Source organism: Podarcis raffonei, chromosome Z, assembly GCF_027172205.1.
Source record: "Podarcis raffonei isolate rPodRaf1 chromosome Z, rPodRaf1.pri, whole genome shotgun sequence".
NCBI lineage: Eukaryota > Metazoa > Chordata > Lepidosauria > Squamata > Lacertidae > Podarcis > Podarcis raffonei.
In genome coordinates this window covers 18,812,784-18,836,534 of record NC_070621.1, presented here as the reverse complement: position 1 = coordinate 18,836,534, position 23,751 = coordinate 18,812,784, and the positions used below count along the sequence as shown (strand labels likewise).

At 46.1% G+C, this 23,751-nt stretch overlaps 1 protein-coding gene across 5 annotated transcripts; it reads left to right on the top strand.

Moving 5' to 3' along the window:
- Positions 1-342: 342 nt before the first annotated feature.
- On the top strand, positions 343-19,187 carry EGFL7 (EGF like domain multiple 7). 5 transcript variants are annotated; one of them, XM_053373471.1, is made up of 10 exons: positions 344-588; positions 3,133-3,204; positions 11,541-11,717; positions 12,362-12,484; positions 13,033-13,148; positions 14,178-14,273; positions 14,800-14,955; positions 16,657-16,727; positions 17,306-17,468; positions 18,160-18,288. In XM_053373471.1, exons 3-10 carry the CDS (start codon positions 11,638-11,640, stop codon positions 18,180-18,182), a joined length of 828 nt encoding a protein of 275 aa, XP_053229446.1. In that variant the 5' UTR covers positions 344-588; positions 3,133-3,204; positions 11,541-11,637; the 3' UTR covers positions 18,183-18,288. The 5 variants fall into 5 exon arrangements, with proteins under 5 accessions (XP_053229449.1, XP_053229450.1, XP_053229446.1 ...); XM_053373472.1 differs by having other exon boundaries at positions 3,130-3,204; XM_053373474.1 differs by lacking the exon at positions 17,306-17,468 and having other exon boundaries at positions 343-588; positions 18,160-19,187.
- Positions 19,188-23,751: the final 4,564 nt, after the last annotated feature.

Genomic DNA, 23,751 nt, shown 5'->3' with positions numbered 1-23,751 from the left:
GAATTGTGTAGTTGGGTGAGATCTCCAAGGTTCATCTAGTCCTCTGCAGTGCAGGAATGTCAACTAAAGCATCCATGACAGATGGCCAGCCAACCTCTGATTACAAACCTCTAAGGAAGGAGAGCCCAACATCTACCAAGGGAGTCTTTTCAACTGTCCTATCCCTTTACAGACTGAGAAGGTATTAAATTCTCTCTCTCCAGGTCCCTCCTGAGTTGGCTTGTGTTTTTTTTCTGCTTGCAAAGCTCCTTATCAGCCAGTGACACCCGCAGGGATTTCCTGCCCAGGTTGTCCATCCCAGCCCTGATTTGCACAGGAAGGCGGGAATAAAAAGGCTGCCCTTCCCCATCCAGAGGGACCTCTTGTCTCCAGACAGCATCACAGTGGGACCACGGAGGGAGAGAAAGAGGGAGCAAGCATAGAAGCAGCCCCGGCTGGGGAGGGCCATGGAGCTGCAAAGGCCGGCAGAGGTGGTTCTGGCCATGGTGGCAACTGCGTTCAATGGGAGTTGCTTAGGGAGACAGAGAGTGGCCCACCTTGCCTGGCCGCCGCAGAGGGGCACAGACAGCTGACAAGGACACATGGCAGGTATCGTATGACTGTTGAGGTTCTAAGGCTTGGGGTTGTTTGGGGAGCCAGGCCACAGAGGATGGCTGTCGTTCAGTGGCAGGTGCAAGGTTCAATCCATTTGTTCAGAATTATGAGGACCGTGGTCTTTTATTTTTAGGAGAGGGGTTGTTGCTCAGTGGCAGAGCATTTGCCTCTCACGCAGAAGGACCCAGGTTCAATACCCAATGACACCGTCAGGTAGGGCTGGGAACATGCGCTGCCTGAATCCCTTGAGAGTCACTGCTGCCAGTCAGTGCTGGCAGTCCTGAGCTACATGGGCCAGTGGTCTGGCTCTGTTATAAGGTAGCTTCCTGTGGCTTTATAGAATGCAGTCCTTTCTTCAGTGCCATGAGGACTAGAATCTTGCTTTATTTTTTGGAAAAGGGTCATAGCTCTGTGGAAGAGCAGAAGGTCCCAGGTTTGAGGGGCTCCCACCCCCACTGGCAGCAACTCCAGTTAGGACTGGGAGTCATTCTTACCGGTAATCCTAGAGAGCTCCTGCTGCTGCTCAGTGTAGACAGAACTGAGCAGAACATAGTGTTTGAAAGGCACTTCCTATGCTGCTGTTTAATTCTGTCCTTTATTACACAGAACAATGAGGACTGGAACCTTATTTGGTTTCGGGGAGAAGGTCTGTAGTACTGTGGCAGAGCATCTGCTTGGCACGCAGAGGGTCCTGGGTTCAATTTCTGATGGCATTTCCAGGACTGGCTAGGAGAGACCTCTTCTCCAAAATCTTTCCAGTCAATGTGGGCAATAATGAACCAGATGGACTGAACGTAAAATGGCTACCCGTGTTCCTGTTTAATTCAGCCATTTGGCCATTACCATGAAGACTAGACACTTACTTTATGTTTATAGGAAGACCCATAACTCAGCAGCTGAGTACCTGTTTTCCTTACCAAAGGTGCCAACTTCAGTCCGCAGTGGTGCTCCAGGTGGGGCTGGGAATAAATAAAGTACCTTGCCTGGAAACCTTATACTGCCAATGCTGAGCTAGAGATGCCAATGATCTGACTTGATAGGAAAATAACTTTGAGAGCAGCGGAAGAAAAATGATAATATTTGAAATGGAAGAATGTGTCTTAGGTTAAATGTTTATTAGAATGCATTATGTGGATGGGATGGGATGAAGAACAGCATGTAAGGAAAGGTGGGAAGTAAAAGTTTAAAGAGGAAATGTATAACAAACTTAAAAGCTGGAATTGGTATGGAAATATTTCAAAGTTTAATAAAATTTTTGCGTAAAAAAGGAAAAATAACTTTTTTTCTTAAAAAAAAAAAGAGGACTGTAGTGTAGAAGTCTTGGGGTCAATCCTGAGCTTCTTCACATAATGACTGGGAAAAAGACTCCAGCCTAAAATCGTGGAGAGCTTCTGCCAGTCAGTGTAGACAGTACTAAGCTAGTGCAGGTGATATATTACAGTGCTGTCTACCACAGAGCTATGGCCTAGGCATAAAGCAAGATTCTAGTCCTCATAGTTCTGAACAAACTGGAAATTAGGAAGCTACTTTAGAAAGAGTCAGACCATGGGTTCCTTTAGCTTAGTGCTGTCTGCACAGACTGGCTGTGGTTCTCCAGGATTTTGGACAGGAGTCCAGCTTCATCTGGACATGCCAGGCATGGAACCGGGGTTCTTTTGCATGGCAAGCAGAAACTCTTGCATGACTCTTTCCAGTCATCCTTTTGCTGTTTTCAGAGCGTGAAGATTAGCTGTGATTCCTACACTGCAGGGGGTTAGACTAGATGATTTTTCAGCTCTAAAATTTGATGTTACTATGAGATACAGTAGGGGAGCGGGCAGGGGGGCTGGCCGTCTCATTTGCCTCTGGTCAAAGCAGCAGAGAGTAGGATGGTGGGTGGGAATGGGTGTGACAACCTCTGACTACCCATGCCAAGCCCCTCACAACTGTTCCTTCTGCCACTCTCTTTTGGACCTGAGTGAGGGAAGTGGCAGAGCAAATCCGCCTTCCCTGTAAGCAAGATGAAAAGGCTCTGCCAATGTTCTTGGCTGACTTTCTAAAATGCTACGGCAGATTTTGAAATCCTGACATATTCCTAAATTTTTTAATATTTGACATCCATGGTACAAAAAGAATGTATCAGTAGCTGAAATACTTTCCTGCATATCAGGGAAGGGGTCTTCTGCATCCCTATATATTATTGGACTCCAGCTCCCATCAGGCCCAGGAGACAGCATGGCCAACCCTCATGGGAGATGTGAGTTCGAGTCCAGGGTCCCCAACCTTTAATGCCTTTAATGTGCTCTGCAGAAACCAGCAAGGGACTCTTTTCACAGCTGGAATGAAGCACTGCCACCTATTAATGTCTGCAGTGGGGTGGTGGTTCAGCTGCTGTAAAAAAACCCAAACCAAACACAGGAGCAGGAAGCAGACAGAAAGTTGGCAATCTGAGCAAATTGCATGCATTAGCCGCCTCACTAATGGATGCCTGATTAAGGCATCCCACAAAACCACCTCTTAGACTATGCACAACTGTGCTTTTTCCTCTTGCTCCAGCAGTAAGAAGTCAAAGTGCCCTTTGGAGAGAATCCACTTCGGTTTAATGACAGATGACGGATCAAGATGCTTCAGGTGAGTCATTTTAAATGCTGCAACACAGTCCCTAACCTTTTGCCAAGTAAATAAAACAAGGCTAAAATGATATTGTGGAGCTGGAAAAGGTTCAGAAAAGGGCAACCGAAATATCAAGGGGATATAATGACTGCCCTTAGAGGAAAGGCTGCTTCATTTGAGAATTTGGGGTTTATGAAAAATGCAAGGAAGAGGCATGGCACTTTATAAAATGATGCATGGCATGGAGAAAGCATGGAGGGTGACACCCAGGGACATCAAATGAAGCTGAAGGTTGGAAGATTCAGGACAGATAAAAAGGGATAATTTCTTCACACAGCACAGAGCAAAATTGTGGAGCTCACTCCCTTAGGAGGCAGTGATGCCCATCAGCTTGATGGCTTTAAAAGAGCATTGGGCAAATTCATGGAGGAGGAGAGGGCTATTGATGGCCATTAGCCATAAAGACTATGTTCTGCCTCCACAATTGGGAGGCAGCAATGCTTCTGAATACCAGTTGCTGGAAACCACAGGAGGGGAAAGGGCTCTTGTCTTAGAATTCTGCTTGCTTGTTTCCTACAGTCAACCTTTAGACTAATGTGAGAACAGGATGATTGACTAAATGTGCCATTGGCCTCTTCTTCTGTTCCAAGCGAGGCTGCCATATGTAGACTCTAATTTGTGAGGCATAAGCTAACTGTCTGTCTAGCCCGATAACATTTTCTGTGACCAACAGCAGCTCTCCAAGGTTTCATGACGACTAGGGTCTCTCATGATCTGCCACAAACTGCATATCTGTTGACAGATACTGAATTTTCTGTGCTGCATACACACACTTGATATTTAAAGCACATTTTACTTTTCATACAGCTACAGTTCCTAGCACCCTCAACAAACTAGTTTTCAGGATTCTTTTCGGAAAGAGGAAAGAATGTGCTTAGGACCTAACTTATTTCGGTGACAATTGTTTAAAACTATTTTAATTGTTACAGCTGGCTCTGGGGCCTTAAGGTGAAGGGCGGTTTATTATTACTATTAGTAGTAGTAATAGTAGTAGTAATTTTTGGTGTGTAGACGCTTTTCATTGTGATCGCCACAAGGATCCATGCACAAGTGCTTTCAAAAATAGCTACCGGTATATATTGTCGTGATGATGCCCTGATTTAATAACAAAATTATTATTTAATTGTATTGCTTGCCAAACGTTTAAAAATGTTGAAAGGGTGGGATGCAAGCTCCTGGTTGTATCTAGAGTAGACCCACTGAAATGAATGGGCATTGCTAACAGGCCCATTTATTTCATGGGGTCAAGTTTGAGTAGGGCTTTGTTTGTAAACAAGGGGAAATAAGATGTACTGCAAAATTGCACCCCATTCCCAGATGTCCAACTGAAGGCCCAAAACTGTTACAGTGGTACCTCGAGTTACATACGCTTGAGGTTACAGACTCTGCTAACCCAGAAATAGTACCTCAGGTTAACAACTTTGCTTCAGGATGAGAACAGAAATTGTGCAGCGGCGGTGCAGCGGCAGCAGGAGGCCCCATTAGCTAAAGTGGTGCTCCAGGTTAAGAACGGTTTCAGGTTAAGAATGGACCTCTGGAACGAATTAAGTACTTAACCCGAGGTACCACTGTAATGGATACCTTTTAAATTTTTGTTTTGTTTACAGTGGTACCTTATTTCTCAAACTTAATCCGTTCCGGACATCTGTTCCAAAACCAAAGCATTCCAAAACCAAAGTAATGCAAAATGGATTTTTGTTAATTAAGTTCTTAACCCAAGGTACCACTGTACCTTGTCCACACGTTGTAGGCTCTCAGCCCTAATGTGCTAGCTTTCCCTTGGGGAGTAAGTCCCATTGTAACAAGGAAGAGCTTATCTGGGGGGGGGGGGAAGTAGACAGGATTTGGCTGTAGATAGCAACTCAGGACCAGTTTCACTAGCTTTCTCACCTGCTGTTACCCAGACCTAAGTTTCTGGTTCTCTTGATTCCTGAAGAAGTAACCTCCCTGTTCATTTTTTGGTTCAAAAACACAAACACGTGTTCAGGCGGTTTATGGAGAAGGAGGAGGCACTGTCCTCTTGGGACAGTTTTCTGAAGGCAAGTTTCTTATCTTTAATGGGGGGAGAGAACAGTGCAGAAAGAATTCTTTCCTTTCTTCTTGCAATCTGCAACCTCTTTGGAAAAAAGTGGACGGTTCCCCCCTACGCCCCTACGCTCCAAGGATGGTGCAGAGCTCAAATCTTTTCTTGATAATCCTTTCCTTGAGATCAGTGGACTGGCTGAGAGACAGAAGCGAGCAAAGAAGGCGAGGTAGACTGGGGTGGTGGTGGTGTGTGTGTGTGTTAAAAGGCAATTCTGGATATTACTTTTAAAAAAAACGGGAAGAAAAGGAGGAGAAGGAAGCGGGGCGGCAGGGAGATTTGGTTTCTTCAGGGGGTGGGAAGGAAGCGACCGGTTTGCAAAAGCGCCTCTGCAGGAAAAGTGAGTAGCATTTATTTATTTTTTGGAAAGCGGAAAAGCGCCTGCAAGGACCGTTGCTGGGGGCTTTTAATGTTGCTCCCCCGCCCCGTTTTTTTCTCTTGTTTGCACGCTTTGGTTGAGGCAAATCGAGATTTAAATCAGCTGCTGGATTTGGGAGGAGAAAGAGGGACCTGTGTGGAGTTTTGTGTGTGTGAGAGGGAGATTCCAAAATCCGGTTTCTTTTTTCCTTTTTGCTAATGCAAAATTTTTTAGTAAAGAGTTTGGGGCGGTGGGTGCCTGTTGTTTGTCTGAGCTTCGTTCGCTCGTGCAATGCAACTTTTGCAAAACATTTTGCAGCGGGCGGCGAAGGGTCCCTCTCGGTGGCGCGGGAAGTAGAATTTGCAGAGGTGGAGAAGAGGGCAGATAAGGCAGCAGAACTTAGGAGAATCTCCTGCACAGATTTGTTGCAGGAGTTGTTGCTTAAACAATAGGACTGAACCGGGGGGGCGGGTTGTGAATGGGCGCCAATCCCGCCCCCGGAGAGAATCTCCTTCGCTTCTGTCGCTTGAACAATAGTTATTTCTCTACCCACCCCGTTGCACAGAAGACTCCTTTTACACAAAGTGTAAAGCTCTTTACATTTATATATTGTATATGTATGATAATGAGAGGACCTCCCCACCTAGTGGTGGTAAAAAAAGTTTAACTTGCCGTTAACACAGAAAAACTTCATTTTTTAACAAATGCATAAAGAAAAGTATTTACGCGTGTTTTTTAAAAAAATAATGCACAGGATATTTTAGATAGCTGATGCAACCTGTTTTGACCAATAATGTTTTTCAAACCCAAACTTTATCTATTCCTTATTTAATAATACGTATATGTATATGTATTGCAAGGGAACAGCAACCTCAAAGTGGTTTATGAAAAGATTAAACAACGAGATTATCAGTTTTTAAAAGCTATTTAAAACTTTAAACCAAACATGCTTTTTAAAAATGCTGCTTTGACCTCACAACTGTCCTGCGAGGGAGGCCTGATGTTGAGAGCTAGTAAGATCAAATTGGTTGTGGAGGAGGAGGGATGTGATCCCTTGAACCGTTGAGGGAGTTGGGCATGCTTAGTCTGGAAAAGAGGATACTGAGTGGAGATATGATAGCCATCTTCAAATCTCTAAAGGGCTGTCACATGGAAGATGGAGTGAGCTTGTTTTCCCCGGCTCTGAAGGGTAGGACTTGAACCAACAGTTTCAAGTTACAAGAAGCGAGGAAGAACTTTCTAAAGGCAAGAGCTGTTCTAAGAGATGTTCCACAGCGGAATGGTCTCCCTTCGGAGGTTGTGGACTTCATTGGAGGTTTTTAAGCAGAGGTTAGGGACACGGGTGGCGCTGTGGGTTAAACCACAGAGCCTAGGACTTGCCGATCAGAAGGTTGGTGGTTCAAATCCCCGCGACGGGGTGAGCTCCTGTTGCTCAGTCCCTGCTCCTGCCAACGTAGTAGTTTGAAAGCACGTCAAAGTGCAAGTAGATAAATAGGTACTGCTCCGGCGGGAAGGTAAACGGCGTTTCCATGTGCTGCTCTGGTTTGCCAGAAGCGGCTTTGTCATGCTGGCCACGTGGCCTTGAAGCTGTCTGCGGACAAACGCCGGCTCCCTCAACCAGTAAAGCGAGATGAGCGCCGCAACCCCAGAGTCGTCTGCGACTGGACCTAATGGTCAGGGGTCCCTTTACCTTTACCTTTAAGCAGAGGTTGGATGGCCATCTGTCATGGATGACTTAGTTAAGATTCCTATATTGCAGGGTGTTGGACTATATGACCCTTGGGGTCCCTTCCAACTCCGCAATTCTATGCTTTTGTGATTTCACTTTGCTGGCTCTGACTGTGGAGGCAGACCATAGTAATTGTGGTTTGTAGCCGTTGATAGCCTCTTACCGCTCCATGAAATTGTCTAATGATCAGCTTCACTAATTTAACTGAGAGATTCCCGCTGCTCCTAGGTGTCCGTCCTATTCAAATGAGCTGAATGAATTTGGAAGCACTTTGCATGCATGTAGGAGACCGAAGATAATTCTCCAGCACAAAGTTGAGCAGCTGGAAAGAACGGGTGTGTTTGTTTGTTTGTTTGTGTGTGTGTTTGAGAATCGCACTTTCAATCTCAGCCTTTGAAGGAGAAGGGCAGATCACAGGTAAAAAGATGCACCTGTCTGTGGGTTTTCCGGAACTTGGTCAAAAACAGTGTTTACTCAATGGGCAGTAAAATAATGGAAAACCCATTTGAAACAGCAGGTCCCAAGGGGAACTGTCCTATCAGCGACAGACTTCAACACTTTTAGGAAAAAGTTTAGCAGCACAGGAGCAGAGCTGGTGGTTCAAATGTCCTTCCTCACCATGGGTGATGCTGGCTGCTGGGAGCCTTACCTGGAGATGAGGTAGGACTGGAACACAGGACATAAGCTCTGCAGTGGAGCTCTCAAGCGTCTCCCTGTTGATTGCAACCTATATGAGGAACGGGTTGGTTTTAAGTGAAACCTAGGATTGCAGTTAAGCCACAGTGTGCCCTATTTACTATAGAGTCATAGAACTCTAGAGTTGTAAGGGACCCCCAAGGGCCATCTAGTCGAACCCCTTGTAGTTCAAGAACCACAGCTGCTGTGCTGCATTGACATTGCTTACAAATTTTCAGAAACCAGCACTGTCCCTTCATAACTTGGAGATATTTGTGAATGTTTCCCATTATCTGGCATCATTCTCATTTAGTTAGTGGCGCTGATGGAGAGGAATGTTGTGGGAATGCATCTAGATTTGAGTCGGTCTGACTGCTGGAATTTATCTTCCTGCAAGCATAATTTCATGACCGCACAGTTGATGGTGTTCTGGGATTTATTTATTGTTTTGGAGTGGAGGAACGGGACCTGGAATGCACATAAGGGAGTTGTATGAGAGTTAACACAGTTTCGGCATGAATTGGAAGAGATTTTTACATCTCAAATGAGCCTCTGCTAATTCCTGGCTCTTAACTGCCAACTATGCATTTTGAATCTTTAGTAATGTCCAGACCCCAAGGGGGGCTGGCTCGGATATTTGACGTTTCCCAACATGCTGTGTGCTACTTAGTCATAGAACTGTAGAGATGGAAGGGACCCTGAGGGTCATCTAGTCCAACCTCCTCCAAATGCAATAATCTCAGCTAAAGCATCTGTGACAGATGGCTGTCCAACCTCTGCTTTAAAACCTTCAAGGAAGGAGAGTCCACCACCTTCCGAGGGAGACTGTTCCACTGTTGAACAGCTCTTACTTTTAGAAAGTTTTAGCTGGAATGATTAGTATGTTTAGTCAGAATCTCCTTTCTTGTAGTTTGAATCAGTTGCTTCGGGTTCTCCCTCTCTGGTGCAGGATCACATTTACACCATTCATTTAAAGCACATGGTTTCCCCCAAAAAACCCTGGGCACTCTGTGAGTTTTCACCTCACAGTGCTGCAATTCCCAGCACCCTTAACAGACCACAGTTTCCAGGATTCATGGGTATGTTTTAAATGTGTGTTAAATGCATTTTACATGTTTTAATCAAGTGTGGCCTTTAAGTAATTCCTCATGGGCATATTTTGATCAGAAATTCTCACCAAATGCATTGGGTGGAGCAGGGTGCTATAGGGACACCCCGTTATTTGAAGAACCTCAAGTTTCCCCCTGCTTTCTATGGTGATGGCAACCGGTCTGGCAGCTGTTCCCTGGTCCAGCTTTGCTAACCAGATGTCCAGTTAGCCAGATGTCCAGAAATCAGGGTTTGAACTTCTGGACCAGAGGCACGACCACAGCAGCAGCAGCGGTTTGGGGCAAAGCCAGGAGATCAATGACAGTAGCAAATGTGAGATGCCAAAAAGTGTTTTCAGCCATCTGGTTTCTAAAAAGCATCTAGCATATCTATCTTTTGGTTAAAGTTTATTTCCATGATCAAATCTCTTCATCTGCCCGGTGTGGGGTGGGTTAGTGCTTCTTCCTTTACAAAGCTGGAGAATTCTGACGGCTGGGGGTGAAACTTTCCCGCATTTCATATAATTCATCTATCATCTATCATCTATCTATCTATCTATCTATCTATCTATCAATCATCTATCACCACTCCATTAAGGAATATTTTGTCTCCCATGGTTCTCCCCAAGTTAATAATAATGCTTTATATGTAGGAGTGTAAATTACTCTGCAGAACAGTTTCCTGCAGATTTTCTCAGGTGCTGATCAAAAATCCCCCGTGCTCTACATTAAGAGGAGTCTGGCTGCTGGATTGGACCCAGAACCTGCCTCATCCTGCGTCTGGTTGTCAGGCAGATGCCCCTTGGAAAACCCACAGTGAGCAGGATGCAAGCATGACAGTGCTCATGATTGAACCATCAGCTCTGTTCCTGGGTTGCCAAACTTTCCCCTAAAAGTGTTGAGGTCTGGCCCTGATGGGACAGTTCCCCTTGGGACATAAGAAGAAGCTGCCTTGTCAGATAATTAAGAACATAAGCAGAGCCTGCTGGTTCCAATCTAGTACAGTGGTACCTCAGGTTACAGACGCTTGAGGTTACAGACTCCACTAACCCAGAAATAGTACCTCGGGTTAAGAACTTTGCTTCAGGATGAGAACAGTAATCGCGCAACAGTGGCGCGGCAGCAGCAGGAGGCCCCATAAGTTAAAGTGGTACCTCAGGTTAAGAACAGTTTCAGGTTAAGAATGGACCTCGGGAACGAATTAAGTTCTTAAACCGAGGTACTGAGGTACCACTGTACTCTGTTCTACACAGTGGCTCCCGAGGTGTTCAAAAGGGAAACCAGCAAGCGGGGTTTGAGCACAAGAGCCCTCTCCCCTCTCTTCCAGCAACTAGGATTCAGAAGCATTGCTGCCTCTGTTAAGGCAGAGCCTGGCCATTGTGGTAATAGCCTTCAATATGAATTTGTCCTCTATGAATTTGTCTAATCCCTTTTTAAAAGCCATCCACGTCAGTGGCTACCGTTGTCTCCTGTGGGAGGGAGTTTAACTATCTGTCCTGAACCTTCCAACATTCAACTTCACTGGATGTCCACAAGTTCTAGTGTTATGGGAAAGGGAGAAAAAGGGTCGTCGTCCCCATCCACCTTTTACTTTCCATGGAGTTTGTTATTCATTTTATTTTTCTTTATTATTATGTCATATTTATTATAAATGCTGGGATTCCTGCATGGCAGACGGTTGTACTAGATGACTCGTGGGGTCCCTTCCAACTTTACAGTTCTGTGATTCTATGTCACCTCATGCTGGCTCTGGTGATTTAAATAGGTGCTCAATTATTTGACTTTTCATTGTTTTTGACGGAGCCCCTGAAAACCCACAGACAGGTGCATCTTTTTTTACCTCTCACCCGCCCTTTCCCTTTCATCTACAACTTCATTGTCTACAACTTTATTAACATCTATCTACAACTCCACTAGCATCTCTCGGTATTGTGAAAAACACTGAACTTACCTTTTGTTCTTCATGAACTTATCTAAAAGACTGAGTTAAGCATTTGAAAAATCTATTGAAACCAGACATTATAAGTTCATTTTAGGCTGGGTAGTTCGCAAGTCTCTGTGGCTTTGTTTAATGTTTTGTATTTTTCTCAGAAGATTGATAAAGTATATATAATTATTGCTCTGTGTATATTAATCGCCAACGTGTTGCATGAGTCATACTTCTTTCCCTTTCAGAGGCTGGGATTGCAAGTGTGACATATTCTCTCTCTCTCTCTCTCTCTCTCTCTCTCTCTCTCTCTCTCTCACACACACACACACACACACACACACACACACAACCCCTGTTCATTTCAGCTGTAGTCTCCTGCATGCGTGCAAAGTGCTGTCAAATTCCTTCATCCTCTCTCTCTTTGTTTCCAGGTGTGCGCATTGAAAAGCCCCTTGCTGTGAAACACCCCACACCTGTATTTGCTACACTGGAGGGGTGGGGGAGAAAAGGCCCAGCAGAGGATAGGAAATGAGGAGGATCAGCTGCCTTCTGGCATTGGTCCTTTTCATCCTTGCTGTGATCAATGCTGAGTGTTCCTCTAGACCAGGGTAAGTGCCCTTTCTCTTCGGAGCACCATTTCCAAGGCTGCTTTGCTTGGAGTGTCATGCCCAAGTGGGGATTTGAACTCTGATCTCCCAGATCCTAATCTGACACTCTAACCACTGCACCACACTGCCTAGTAGGTTGCAAGAAGGCTGGGATATTGTGTTGCTTTCTACTTGATTTCACTGGCCCTCCTTTTTCCTTTCCTTTCTCAGGAAGGCTCCACAAGTAATTTAAAAATATGTACATGTGTGTGTAAATGCGTGCGTAGGAGGCCAGATACTAGATTCTGACATATGCAACTATTTAACTGGATTTATATACTGCATAATCATCAAAACATTTAAGTGGGTTACGTAAAATACAAAAAAAACCCACACTAAAACTACCAGCGAAATCAGACGTTGAAAACAAGTTTGCATATTAAAATACATGCCAGCTTTTGCATGTCTGTGGAGGTTTGCTTAAGGGAGGAAGTTTTTCACAGCTAGGCCAAAAACAGGCCCCTGCCTTAAATCAAATTTCTTCCTCTCTGGAGGATGGATCCTTGCAAGTGCAAAACGGACAGGATGTGGCACGTGTTGCGGGGCTCGCATTGTGCTGCTATAAACCTGATGTGGGGGGTCTGTATTTTGTTGCTCCATTGCAGGCCCAGAGTGTGCTCCATGGGGCTGAAGAGCCAGGTGGTGTCCTACCTCGTGTCCCATGCCCAACCTATGTACCAGCCTTACCTCACTTTGTGCCAGGGATACAGGCTCTGCAGTATGTACAGGTATGGAGTCATCCTCAGCCTTTTTTGTGTAGAGCAGGGTTTCCCATACTTGGGTCTCCAGATTTTGTCGTTTTTTAGACTACAACTCCCATCATCCCTAGCTAGCAGGAGCAGTGGTCAAGGATGATGGGAACTGTAGTCCACAAGCAACAGGAGACCCAAGTTTGGGAAACCCTGATTCAGAGCAGATTAAAGGAAGGACTTAATTCAGTTGGCACATAGCTAAACTGTGGGACTCTCTCCCTGCCTCTGCAGTTGGCGGCTGCAGTGCTTTTGAATACCATTTGCATGCAACTGCTGGAGGGGGAGAGGGCTCCTGTGCTCAAATCATGCTTGGGGGCTTCTCAATGAGGCATCTGGTTGGCCACTGTGAGGACAAGATGCTGGGCTGGATGGGCCTCTTCTGGCCATCCAGATGTTCGTCTTACTTTCTTTTGAACGCTTTTGTTTCCTTTTTCTCATGGAAATGGTAAAAATAGCCATTTCTTTTTTTTAAAAGCCTTGCAACTCTGAATACTAAATCTTTGTGTTTTGGCACAAATTTGCAGAACCATCTACAAAACTGCCCAGCGCCTAGCCTATCGGAAGCAGTCCTATCCAACATATGCCTGCTGTCCTGGGTGGAGACGGGCAAATGGTGCCCCTGGGCATGGATGCAGTATAGGTAAGCCTCTCATTCATTCATTCTTCACTTGGTTTCCCAATCGTAGAACCATATACTCATAAAATTGTAGAGTTAGAAAGGCACCCAAAGTTCAATCCCCTGCAATGCAGGAATCTCAAGGAGGTCAAATGTGACAGGCGTATGCTTGAAAACATCCAACAAAGAAGAGTCCACCGCCTTCTGAGAGAGTCTGTTTCACTGTGAAACAGTTCTTACTGAAAGATCTTCCAAATGTTTGGTTGGAATCTCCTTGCTTGTAACTTGAAGCCATTGGTTCGGGTCCTACCCTCCAGAGCAGGAGGAAACAAGCCTGCTCCATCTTCCATGGGACACCCTTCTAGTTATTTGAAGATGGCTATCATATCTCCTCTTCGTCTCTTACCCAGACTAAACATACCCATCTCCCTCAACTATGTATGCTGCTTTGTATATAAAGAATGCATGCCCATTTGCTCGGGCTGCAAGTGAGCAGTGGGGACACCACTATTTGCCAGTGTCTGTTTATTTGTTGCACTCAAACCCCACCTTTTTACTCCCAAGGAGCTCAAGGTGGCTTGCATGGTTCTCTCCCTCCTTGTTTAATCCCCACAACAACCCTGTAAGGTAGGTCAGGCTGAGAGGCAGTGACTGCCTCCTTGTGTTACACCCACTGAGCTTCAGGGCCAAGTTGTGGTGGTGGTGGGCGTTGAACCCTGGTCTGTCTCGGGTCCAGTGTTCATAGAATCATAGAATTGTAGGGTTCAAAGGGACCCCAAGGGTCATCTAGTCCAACCCCCTGCAAGGCAGGAATCACATCTACAGCTTCCCTGACAGACAGGCACCCAGCCTCTGATTAAAAACCTCCAGTGAAGGAGAGTCCACAACCTCCCAAGGGAGTCTGTTCCACAGACCACTGTGGCCTTTTACCTATTACTAATTGATTTTTGAGAAGCAACACACACAGTTTGAAAGCAGAAACATTTTCCTGGGCCAAGCTTAAGGATCTTCCTACCCACAGACCCCTGTTTTAACCGTGGCCTTCTCTTCCAGCAATCTGCCGCCCCCCTTGCCAGAATGGTGGGAAGTGTCTGTCCCCTAACAAGTGTTCTTGCCCTTCAGGATGGAGCGGAAAGAGTTGCCAGAAAGGTAAAGGCCACTTCCTGCCCCTCCCCCCAAATTGGTCCTTGAGGACCTTTCTAACCATTTCCTCTCCCTTTCTATCTGTCTATCCAAATACATCAGGGCTGCCTACCATGGGTGCTCAGAATGAATTTGCGGGTGCAGGTCTCTGGTGGTCACAATCTCAACTTCCCTTGCAAAAAAACAAACAAAAGCAGGGTTTTTTTAAAAGATTGAATTTGTTTATTTCTTGAATAAGCCTGGCCCTTCATCCCCAGTTAGAAGCATATAAAAGCAGTTTACAACTAAAACCATTCTATGATTGCAATGAGAAACATACTTGTATCTGATCTGATGGTGGTGAAAACAGCTACGTGCAAGGGAAGCTGGCTGAGATCGTAGTACCGGATAATTGTAGGGTTGGAAGGGACCCCTAGTGTCATTTAGTACAGCCCCCGCAATCAAACGCTATATAGTTTGAGGCTTTGTGACTTTGCTCTTGTGGCTGGACTAAGACCCATCCTTTAGGACACAATTCCTTTCGTGCTTTCAGATGTGGATGAATGTGCTGGAGGGAGACACGGGTGCAGCCACACCTGTCACAACGTGGTTGGGAGTTACCGCTGCACCTGCCAGCAAGGTTACGAACTCGGTGTGGATGGAAGGACCTGTGAGGCTCTGGGGGTGCCTACTGATGCTGTGAGCCCAGGTAAGGCCAACGTAGACCAGGCAAACTCTTCGGGTGGCCTTAAAGATTTGCCTTGCATTTCAGCCATCATTATTCTAAATGGTGCATATGTTAAACTGTGGAACTCACTTCTGCAGGAGACGGCCACCAACTCGGATGGCTTTAAATGAGGATTAAACTAATTTCACGGATGAGAGGACTGTCAGTCGCTACTAGCCAGGTTGGCTAATCTCTCCCCATGGTCAGAGGCAGTAGTGCTTTTGAATCCCAGTTGCTGGAAGTCACAGGAGGAGAAAGTTGCTATTGTGCTCAGGTCCTGTTTGGGGTCTTCTTCCCATGGGGACCTCTGGGTGACCATTGTGGGTTTGTCCACACTTCCACTTGTCCTGTGCCTAGAAAGCATGGGTCTGAGTGGGTTTTTTTGTTTGCCCTGCTGCTTTCCCCCCAGGGAAAACTTCTGTTTACCACTGAATCGGAACAAAGTCAAACTGCAGAAAAAACTGATTGGCATTGGTTCCAATTCAGCAGTAAACAGTGCATTTCCCCAGGGGAAAGTGGTGGGACAAGGGGAAGTGTAGAAAAGCCCCAGGAGAGCAAGATTCTGGACTGGAATCTTCCTCTTCCTCCGCTTCTTCTTGTGGCAGTGAATTCCCTAGCTTAACTCTGTGCTGCATGATGTCCTTCTTTTTATCTTCCAACATTCAAGCTTCACTGGATATCACCCAGGCCTTTGGAGGACATTGATCCATTCACACCAGTGTTTGTGCTCTGATCCTGCTTGTGGGCTTCCCATTGGGGCGTCTGGTTGGCCCCTGAGAGAGCAGGATGCTGGACTAGATGAGCCATTGGCCTGATCCAGCAGGCTCATCTCATGTTCTGCCCTTTGTTATCAGAAGCATTCAAATTGCACTACCTTTTTTTTTTGATGCTGCTGCTGCTGCTGCACCACACTGTTAACTAGCAGAAAACCAGCTTTCTCCTATCATCCATAAGTTGTGCTTTGGGGCAGCCCACTTGCTCTTCGTCACCTTTGCCTACCTGTTCTGCATAATATCTGTGTGTGGCCTTGCCGTGACTCCTCTTAAGTGCCCAGTCTGAGCTCCAGTGGGCTGAAGGAGCTGCTTCCCCCATAGTCTGTTTGCCTCCATTGCCCTCTAGCCTCCTGGAAGAAGATCAGCATCCTGAGCCAAGGCTGACTGCCGCCCATTATTACTTTTGGTACGCGCTGTGCCACTTCAAACTCGTACCGTGAGTAATAATGCGCGGAAGCCCGGCACCTGCACCAGAAGGACGGGAGAGGACCCACACATCGCCTTCAGATTCTCAGGTGTGCTGCAGAGGACATCCCCCAGTGCCGTGGGAACGACCCCATGCTGCCACCCGTGGCCTACAGATATGTCCTTCTGCCTGGGCGGGACTGGTCAATGGAAACCCTTCCTGTGCAGATGATGGAATTGCAGGTGGGCAGCACACTCATGCTCAGGTCCTGCTTTGGGCACCTGGTTGGCCACTGTGAGAACAGGTGGCTAGACTAGATGAGCCCCCTTTGGCCAGATCCACGAGGACTCTGCATAGATCTACTGTTACTGCAAAACTTCCATGCCCAGCGATAGTCCAGCTATGAATACCAGACTGATTGATTGAATCTTCATTTTCTTTAGTTCAAGGAACCACTGTCTTACTTGTATTTTTTTCTCCCTCTTTGCCGTGAAACCTGTGCAGCTAGGACCACCAACCTGATGGTGGAGGATGAAGTTCGGCAGCTGAAGACCAGGATGGCCGCTCTGGAGGAAGTGAGTCTTCTCTGCTAGTTCTTGGTGGGTGGGAAGAGGGTCCCTCTGCAAGGGTGGGGAACAGGCTCCTGGCCCTTAGCAAGTAATTTACTATTGTCATGGTAGAACATCCATGCCCAGGGGCAGTCTACCTGCAAGTACTAGTTGCTGGAAACCACAGGCAGGGAGAATTGCTATTGCATTTGGGGACTTTTCCCCATCAGGGCTGCTGGTGAGGCCACTGTGATGGACTAGATGGGGCCCCTTTGGCCTGATCCGGCAGCCAGGCTCGTCTCATGTTCTTACATTTAACAGATGCTGGGGTGGGTGAGAGAAGGGTTCCTGGTGTGGGAGTTTTGAGTGGCTTGTTGGCTGGTCTTGGTTATGAACCTCTCCATGGGTGGCTTTCCTGCTGTAGTTATGCCTTAGTTAACCATGGCAGCAATGGTTCTTCTTCTTCTTTTAATCAAAAGCGGCAGCAGGGGTTACACCTGGTCTTTGTGGCTAGATAGCTGTTGCTCACCTACTCACTAAAGGTTTACCTGTTTCTCTTCCACCACTCTCCCCCCCCCCCCGGCCTGCCAAACTTATTTGGGTAGAAATTTCAGCTCACGCTAGCGCCATTCCTCAAAGTGGAGGTACCAGGGTTGGAGGGGAGCCCTGCTGACCCCATCGCCCTCCTGGTGCACTCTCTGCAGAAGCTGGACAGAATCGACTCTCTCAGTGAGCAGATCTCTTTCCTGGAGGAGCGGCTGGAGATTTGTAAGTGGCAATAAAGTGTGTGCTTGGGGGGGCGGACTACACAAGCCTCCCTTTCTTTAACCCTGTTTATTCCCCTTTCAACAAATGCTGGGAAATGGGAAACATACAGGAGCGTAGTGGCAAATTCAGAAGGGCAATGTCTTTTCTTGATAATTACACCCCTTCTAAGGTGATACAACCTGGGAGAGCCACTGGTTAAGAGTGTCGGACTAGGGATCAAGGAGAGACCATGGTTTGAATCTCCCTCCACTTGGTGCTGAAGCTCACTGGGTGTGACCTCGGGAGCCATTCACTGCCTCTGAAACAAACCTACCTCACAGGGCTGTTGTGGAGCTGGTAGACTAGGGTTCAAATCCCCACTCATGTTTTTATTATTTTGTCTTTTAATATATCTGCTTTTATATTGTTTTACTTCTATTAAGAGTTTAATTCCTATTTAACAATAATCTTCTTATACGTTTGTATTTTTTTGTATTTTTATGTGTATTGACTTAATTGTGTGATGATTTAGCTGCTTTGAATCCTGGAAGTAGGCTGGGTATTATTATTATTATTATTAATAATAATAATGATGATGATAATAATACAATAAAAGCTGGCAGGAATGGGGGACAACATCTTGTTGGATTTCAAACAGATGGGAATATCATTTTGATGGCTTTGATCACTTCTCTCTCTCTCTGCCTTGCAGGTTCTTGCAAAAATGAACGTTAAGGAAGACAACAGAAGATTCAAATGGAGCAGGACTCCTAGCCTCTTCTGTGTCACCAAAATATGCATCTGTACAGCAGCGAATAACTTTGTGGACTAAAGAAGCAAAGTGAAGCCATCAGGCGATAAAGAAACACAGGATGTCAGCTAGAAAGGAACTCTTATTGGCGTCCTGAAAATTAAGCAAGCTGCAGCTTCTGGTAATAGAGAAGCTTGCAACCCTCATCCCCAAATGTGGTACATAGGAAGCTGCCTTATACTGAGTCAGACCCTTGGTCCATCTAGCTCAGTATTGTCTATACTGGCAGCAGCGGCTATCCAGGGTTTCAGTTCTTCCCTTGAAAATTAAGCAAGATTCTAGACCTCATTGTTTTGTATAAAGGACTCAAGTAGCAACAAAAGAAGCTGCTTTATACCAAGTTAGACCATTGGCCTTTTTAGCTCAGTAAACTACCTGGTTTGTTTGTTTTTTGGTTGGTGGAAGGAGAAGAGAGGATGAAGGCTGTGTTGTCGTAAAGCAGCTTTGCCCAAACCTGATACCTTTGGGACTACAACTCCCATCATTCCTAGCCCTTGAGCCATGCCAGCTGGGGTGGGTGGGTGACTGATGGGAGTTAAGCATCCGGCAACATAATCAGGCCAGTGGCCCATCTTGTTCAGCATCCTCACAAGAGTCCAGTGGCATCCTGGCTATGATTCCTGCATTGGATTAGATGATCCTTGGGAGCCCTTCCAACTTTTCAACTCTATGATACTTATGTTCTGGAGAGCTGCAGGTTCCACCCAACTCTGAGCCATGCCTCCTGTTTTCTTCTGCCACCATAAGCGTGTACAAAACCTTCCTATTTTGAAAATAATTGTCTAGAGAGAACTTAATGGTACAATTTACTCACTCTTCTGCAAAAGTGCAAAGGCTCGACACCAGTAATGACCTGATGCAATATTATTATTATTTTTTCCTTTTGGAAATAAGTTGTTGTTTTTTCTCCAATAAAAGACACACACACAAAGAGATTTAAATGCTATTCTTTGGGAAGAGGTTGCAATAATGGGCTTCAGGAGAAGAGGGAGGCATAGCACCCATGTGCTGAAATAGGGTCACTGGGTGGGACCTCTCTTCAGATGACAAGTAATCGTATTGGGGGAATTTACTGCCAGAAATGGTGGTGGCTGTTACCAACATTCTGGGCTCCAAGTAGATGATTTTAAGAAATCCATAGAGCCTCCCATTGAATTTAGTGGCTGTATACACACCCACTCATATTTGATAATGAGTGCCTGCATTGGAACTCCCTGTCTATTGACACCCCGTGGGTGCCCTCTGAAACATTGTTTAGACAAGCCTATTCAGGCTATACAGGTGCCAGTTTTAGTCTCTTTTTAATCTATTGTTATTTCAACTTTTCAAAAGACTTAAATTATTGTTGCTAATTTTTCGTCTTGATAATTTTATTATTTTACCTTATAATTTTATTATTTTACCTTTTTAGTGAACCGCTTTGAGGTTTGTTTTTGTTTTCTTACACAATCAAGTGGTATATAAATTGTATGAAATAAATAAACACAGGCCTCGAGAGTAGAGGATTTTAGAACTTCACAGAGCCTCCCCATTCAGTGGCAATATATCTGCAAATTTTGGGGGTGGGGGAAGGTGGGATAAGGCTCTGTTGGATAGTTGTTGTGATAATCCTGGTATGAAATTTCAAAGTCATACCGTTTTAAGGCCAATCATTTCATCTCGAACCATTAAATACATTGCTGGGTGGGGAACATGCAGCCTAATTGTGCAAACACCAAGGGAGCATTTGAGACCTCTTCCCGCTGCCCCAAACAGCAAAGCTCTTTCTGCAAAATGAATCACACCACATCAGAGACACTTCTCTTTAAATAAATTGTGCTTTATAAAAATCAGACCACACATTTCCCCCCCTCAAAACATCAACAGCATGCAGCCACTGATTGCTAGAGGCATTTCTTTCTCTGTCCCCCATGTAGAGGATCTGTGCATGAAGGCAGCCCCACTCCTGCAGCCAGGATCAAACACAGTGTCTCAGATTGCACAGTCCAAGGAGGTCCCCATTAACACCCCCCAAAATGATCACTGGAAAAAATATCTTTAGCCTGGAAGTGCAACAGTTTGGCCTGGAACAAGCAGCTAGTCCCTAATCCTGTCTTCCTAACACAAGTGGCAAGAGGGTGGCAGCCCCCCATCCCTGGCCAATTCCTGTACATAAACACATGGGTCTGACCCACACTTTCCTTTGTGTTGCCACTTTCTCCCTGGAAAACCCACTCCTTATCCAGCAAACAGCAATTTGGTTTTCTTTGACTTTTTGAATCATGGTACAGTTGTACCTTGGCTGATGAATGGAATCTGTTCTGGAAGTCTGTTCGACTTCCAAAAATGTTCAAAACCCAATATGAGGCTTACGATTGGCTGCAGGAGCTTCCTGCGCTCAATCGGAAGCCGTGGAAGCCCCGTCGGACGTTCGGGTTCCAAAGAACGTTCGCAAACCGGAACACACACTCCTGGGTTTGCAGTGTTCGGGAGCCAAAACGTTTGAGCCATAAGGCATTCCGACAACCAAGGCACGACTGTATAAGTAGTTTATATAGAGAGTGTGGACAAGTTATCAAGAGCTACCGGAAATGACAACACCTTAATGGCTATTTCCTATAGAAGCTAGTATAGAGTGGGTTTTCCGTGCAAAAGCAGTGGGGAAGATAGAAAACCACTCTGACCCATGGCTAGGAAGCCCTCAGAATGGACTACGAAGGTTTGGCCACATCAGCTGCTCATCAACATGGTACCCTCCAGGTGTTCAACAGCAACTCCAATCACCACTGCAGAACATTTGCCATGGGAATCTGGGAAGGGCTCATGGGAGTTGGGGAAACAAACAGCATCTGAAGGGTACCAGTTTGTGGACTGCATCATCTGTGCCAAAGCATCTCAGCTGCCCAAGTTGGGGGGGGGGGTCCTGTGTCTTTAATCTTACCTCGCACTCCTAACTTGAAACGGAGAAAACCTCTAGGCTTTATCCAACTACAGACATGGAAAATTAAGTTTGTTCAGTTGGTCTACTCTGCATAGGACTAATGCTGGATACAGCCCTTTATTTCCTCCCACCCAAAAATGCTTTCAAGGGGTGTGACTTACTTGCAGCCTTCCCCAACTTGGCAGCCTCTGGAATATCAGAGTTGAACTCCCAAGTGCCGTTGGTCCCATGGGCATAGCCAGAGAGGGTGATGGGGGCTGAGAGTCCAGCAACACCTGGAAGGTGCAGGCAGGTGGAAGCAGGCTGCCTTACTCTGATCCCTGTTTTCCCTATTCCTCCAGAGTGGGGTTATTAATCAAACTTGGTGGACACTGGCACAGCTGTTTTGAAAGGCAGGCAGGCTGCAGAGAATCTGCTGGGTTTTGCAGTTTCAGCAGTTGGGTGCCCTGTGCCACACCGCCCTGCCCATGTCCAGCCATGGAGATGAAGACTCCAGCGCTCACCTGCCGCTAAGCAAGGCCACATCCTATTTGTGGCTTGGAAACACAATTATCACTTGGAACCGAGAGCCAAAAAAGCAGGCCAGATAGAAACTTTGCCTGGTGCTGGTCGCTTTTGCCTAACTTGCCTTTGTTCAAACATGTTTGTAAAACTAGAACAAGTCTTGTAAAACAAACACACCCCAGAAGCAATTTGGCTTTCAAGCCTCCTTCCATTCTTGGAGTGAGGGGGCAGCTCTGCTCAAGGGCCTATGGGCTTCTTTTCCCTGAGTGCATTCCTGCCTTAGATGTGGAACAAGAGGGCAACTGAGATAAGCCCCACTTGCTCTGAAGAGAGGGTTGAGCATGGATCAGGACCTGCTGATGGCCCTTCAAGTCCATGCTGAGGACACTCTTTACACAAAGAACTTCGGAAAGTGTGTGTGTGCCTTCTTTTAAGCAAAAATCCATTATTATTCCCAGGGTTGTATTTGGGTGGGAGGGTGGTACTGTGTCCTGGTTGATGACACCCAAATAGAGAAGGGTACCCCCCCTCAGCCTGGATGGGGGTGGGTACCCTCAGGATGGTGTTGGGATGCCATCTCCCATCAGCTCTCAGTCAAGGTGGCCAAGTTTCAGAGATGATGATACTAAGTGTTTGAAGTCTGAAACATGGAGGTTGGCACAGACTGCCCCCCTTCATGGTGCAGAAGGAAATGCCCCACCAGTCACCATGTTAACAGGAGCAAAAGTCCCCCCCCCCACTGCCTACCTGTCTACAGATCTTGTGCCCCACACTTAATGCTTTGGGTTTTTCCCCAGCTGAAAGAGAAGCACCCAAGTGCTTGGGGAGATTTTGCAGTTTCTCAAATCCTATAGCTATTAACAATATGATTTTATTTTATTTTTTCATTTGGAGAAAATACATCTGCTCCAAGAAGACGCACCTATTACAGGCACTCTTGAAGAGCAGCTGGTCTTTTAGGAATCAGAGCGGATCTCTGCACACACAGCCCTTTCAACAAAAACAGTGGCCAAAAATTCCCCAACTTGCCGTCTAAGAACATTAAAACATAGCATGACCTTGAGCAATCCCTGCCCATCTGAAGAGCCAGTCTAGTTCACCACACACCTGTCCCCTATGACGACACCCAAACTGATGATTTGTGTCCAGAGATGGTGAACTAAGCAGGCCACGAGCTCAGGCCAGAAGGACACACTTGCGTGACAAGGCCCCGGCCCCAAAGAACACCAAGTCTAGTTCATGGGCATTTCTTATATATGAAAGAAGTGCTGAATAACACCTGTGGCCCTCCAGATTTTGCTGGAGTGGAACTCCCATCATTGCTGTCTTTGACCACTGGTCATGCTGGCTGATGGGAAGCCCCAAGAACCTCTGGTGGGCAAGCAGGGTTAGCCACCCGCATAGTGGAGCTTTTCCAGATTGTGCCCTAAAAACAGAATGGAACAAATCCTTTGGAAACATCGCCCTACACAAGATCACAAGATCCTGGCCAGCAGAAGCTGGCTGTGGGATCACACCCCTGAAGCAAAATGCAACTGCGAGATTTTTGCAGGATCCACCTGCAATTGCAACTTACTGGGAGTGTTTCCCTTCCTTTAAACAAAAGGAGGCAGGCAGTGCAGGGAACTTAGCTAAATGTTTAAGAAAATGCTACCCTGCTCTTGAGTGAGTTTGAGCTTCATTCTGGCTACCAAACTCCCCTGACACGTACATCCATTTGACATCTGCAGCTCCCAACAGATGGGGAGATGTCACTTGCTTCCCATCGTAATGATGGGCCTTTGGCCTGACCTCATGGAAGGCTAACATCTGTAGCTGTCCAGATGTTGACGAGACTACAATTCCCAGCATCCATCACTGTGGTTAGAGCAGATGGAAATCCAACAACATCCAGATTCCCCCAACCCTGTTAAAAAGCAAGGACGACTTTCCAAGTTAACAGAAACTCTGGTATTTGAAGCCCAAAGCTCTCCTACCTGCAATACCCCTTTCCCAGAGACATTCCCCTCCACCCACAACATAAAACAGAGAACCAACACAAAAGGACAAGCTAAGGTCACCCGTCTTTG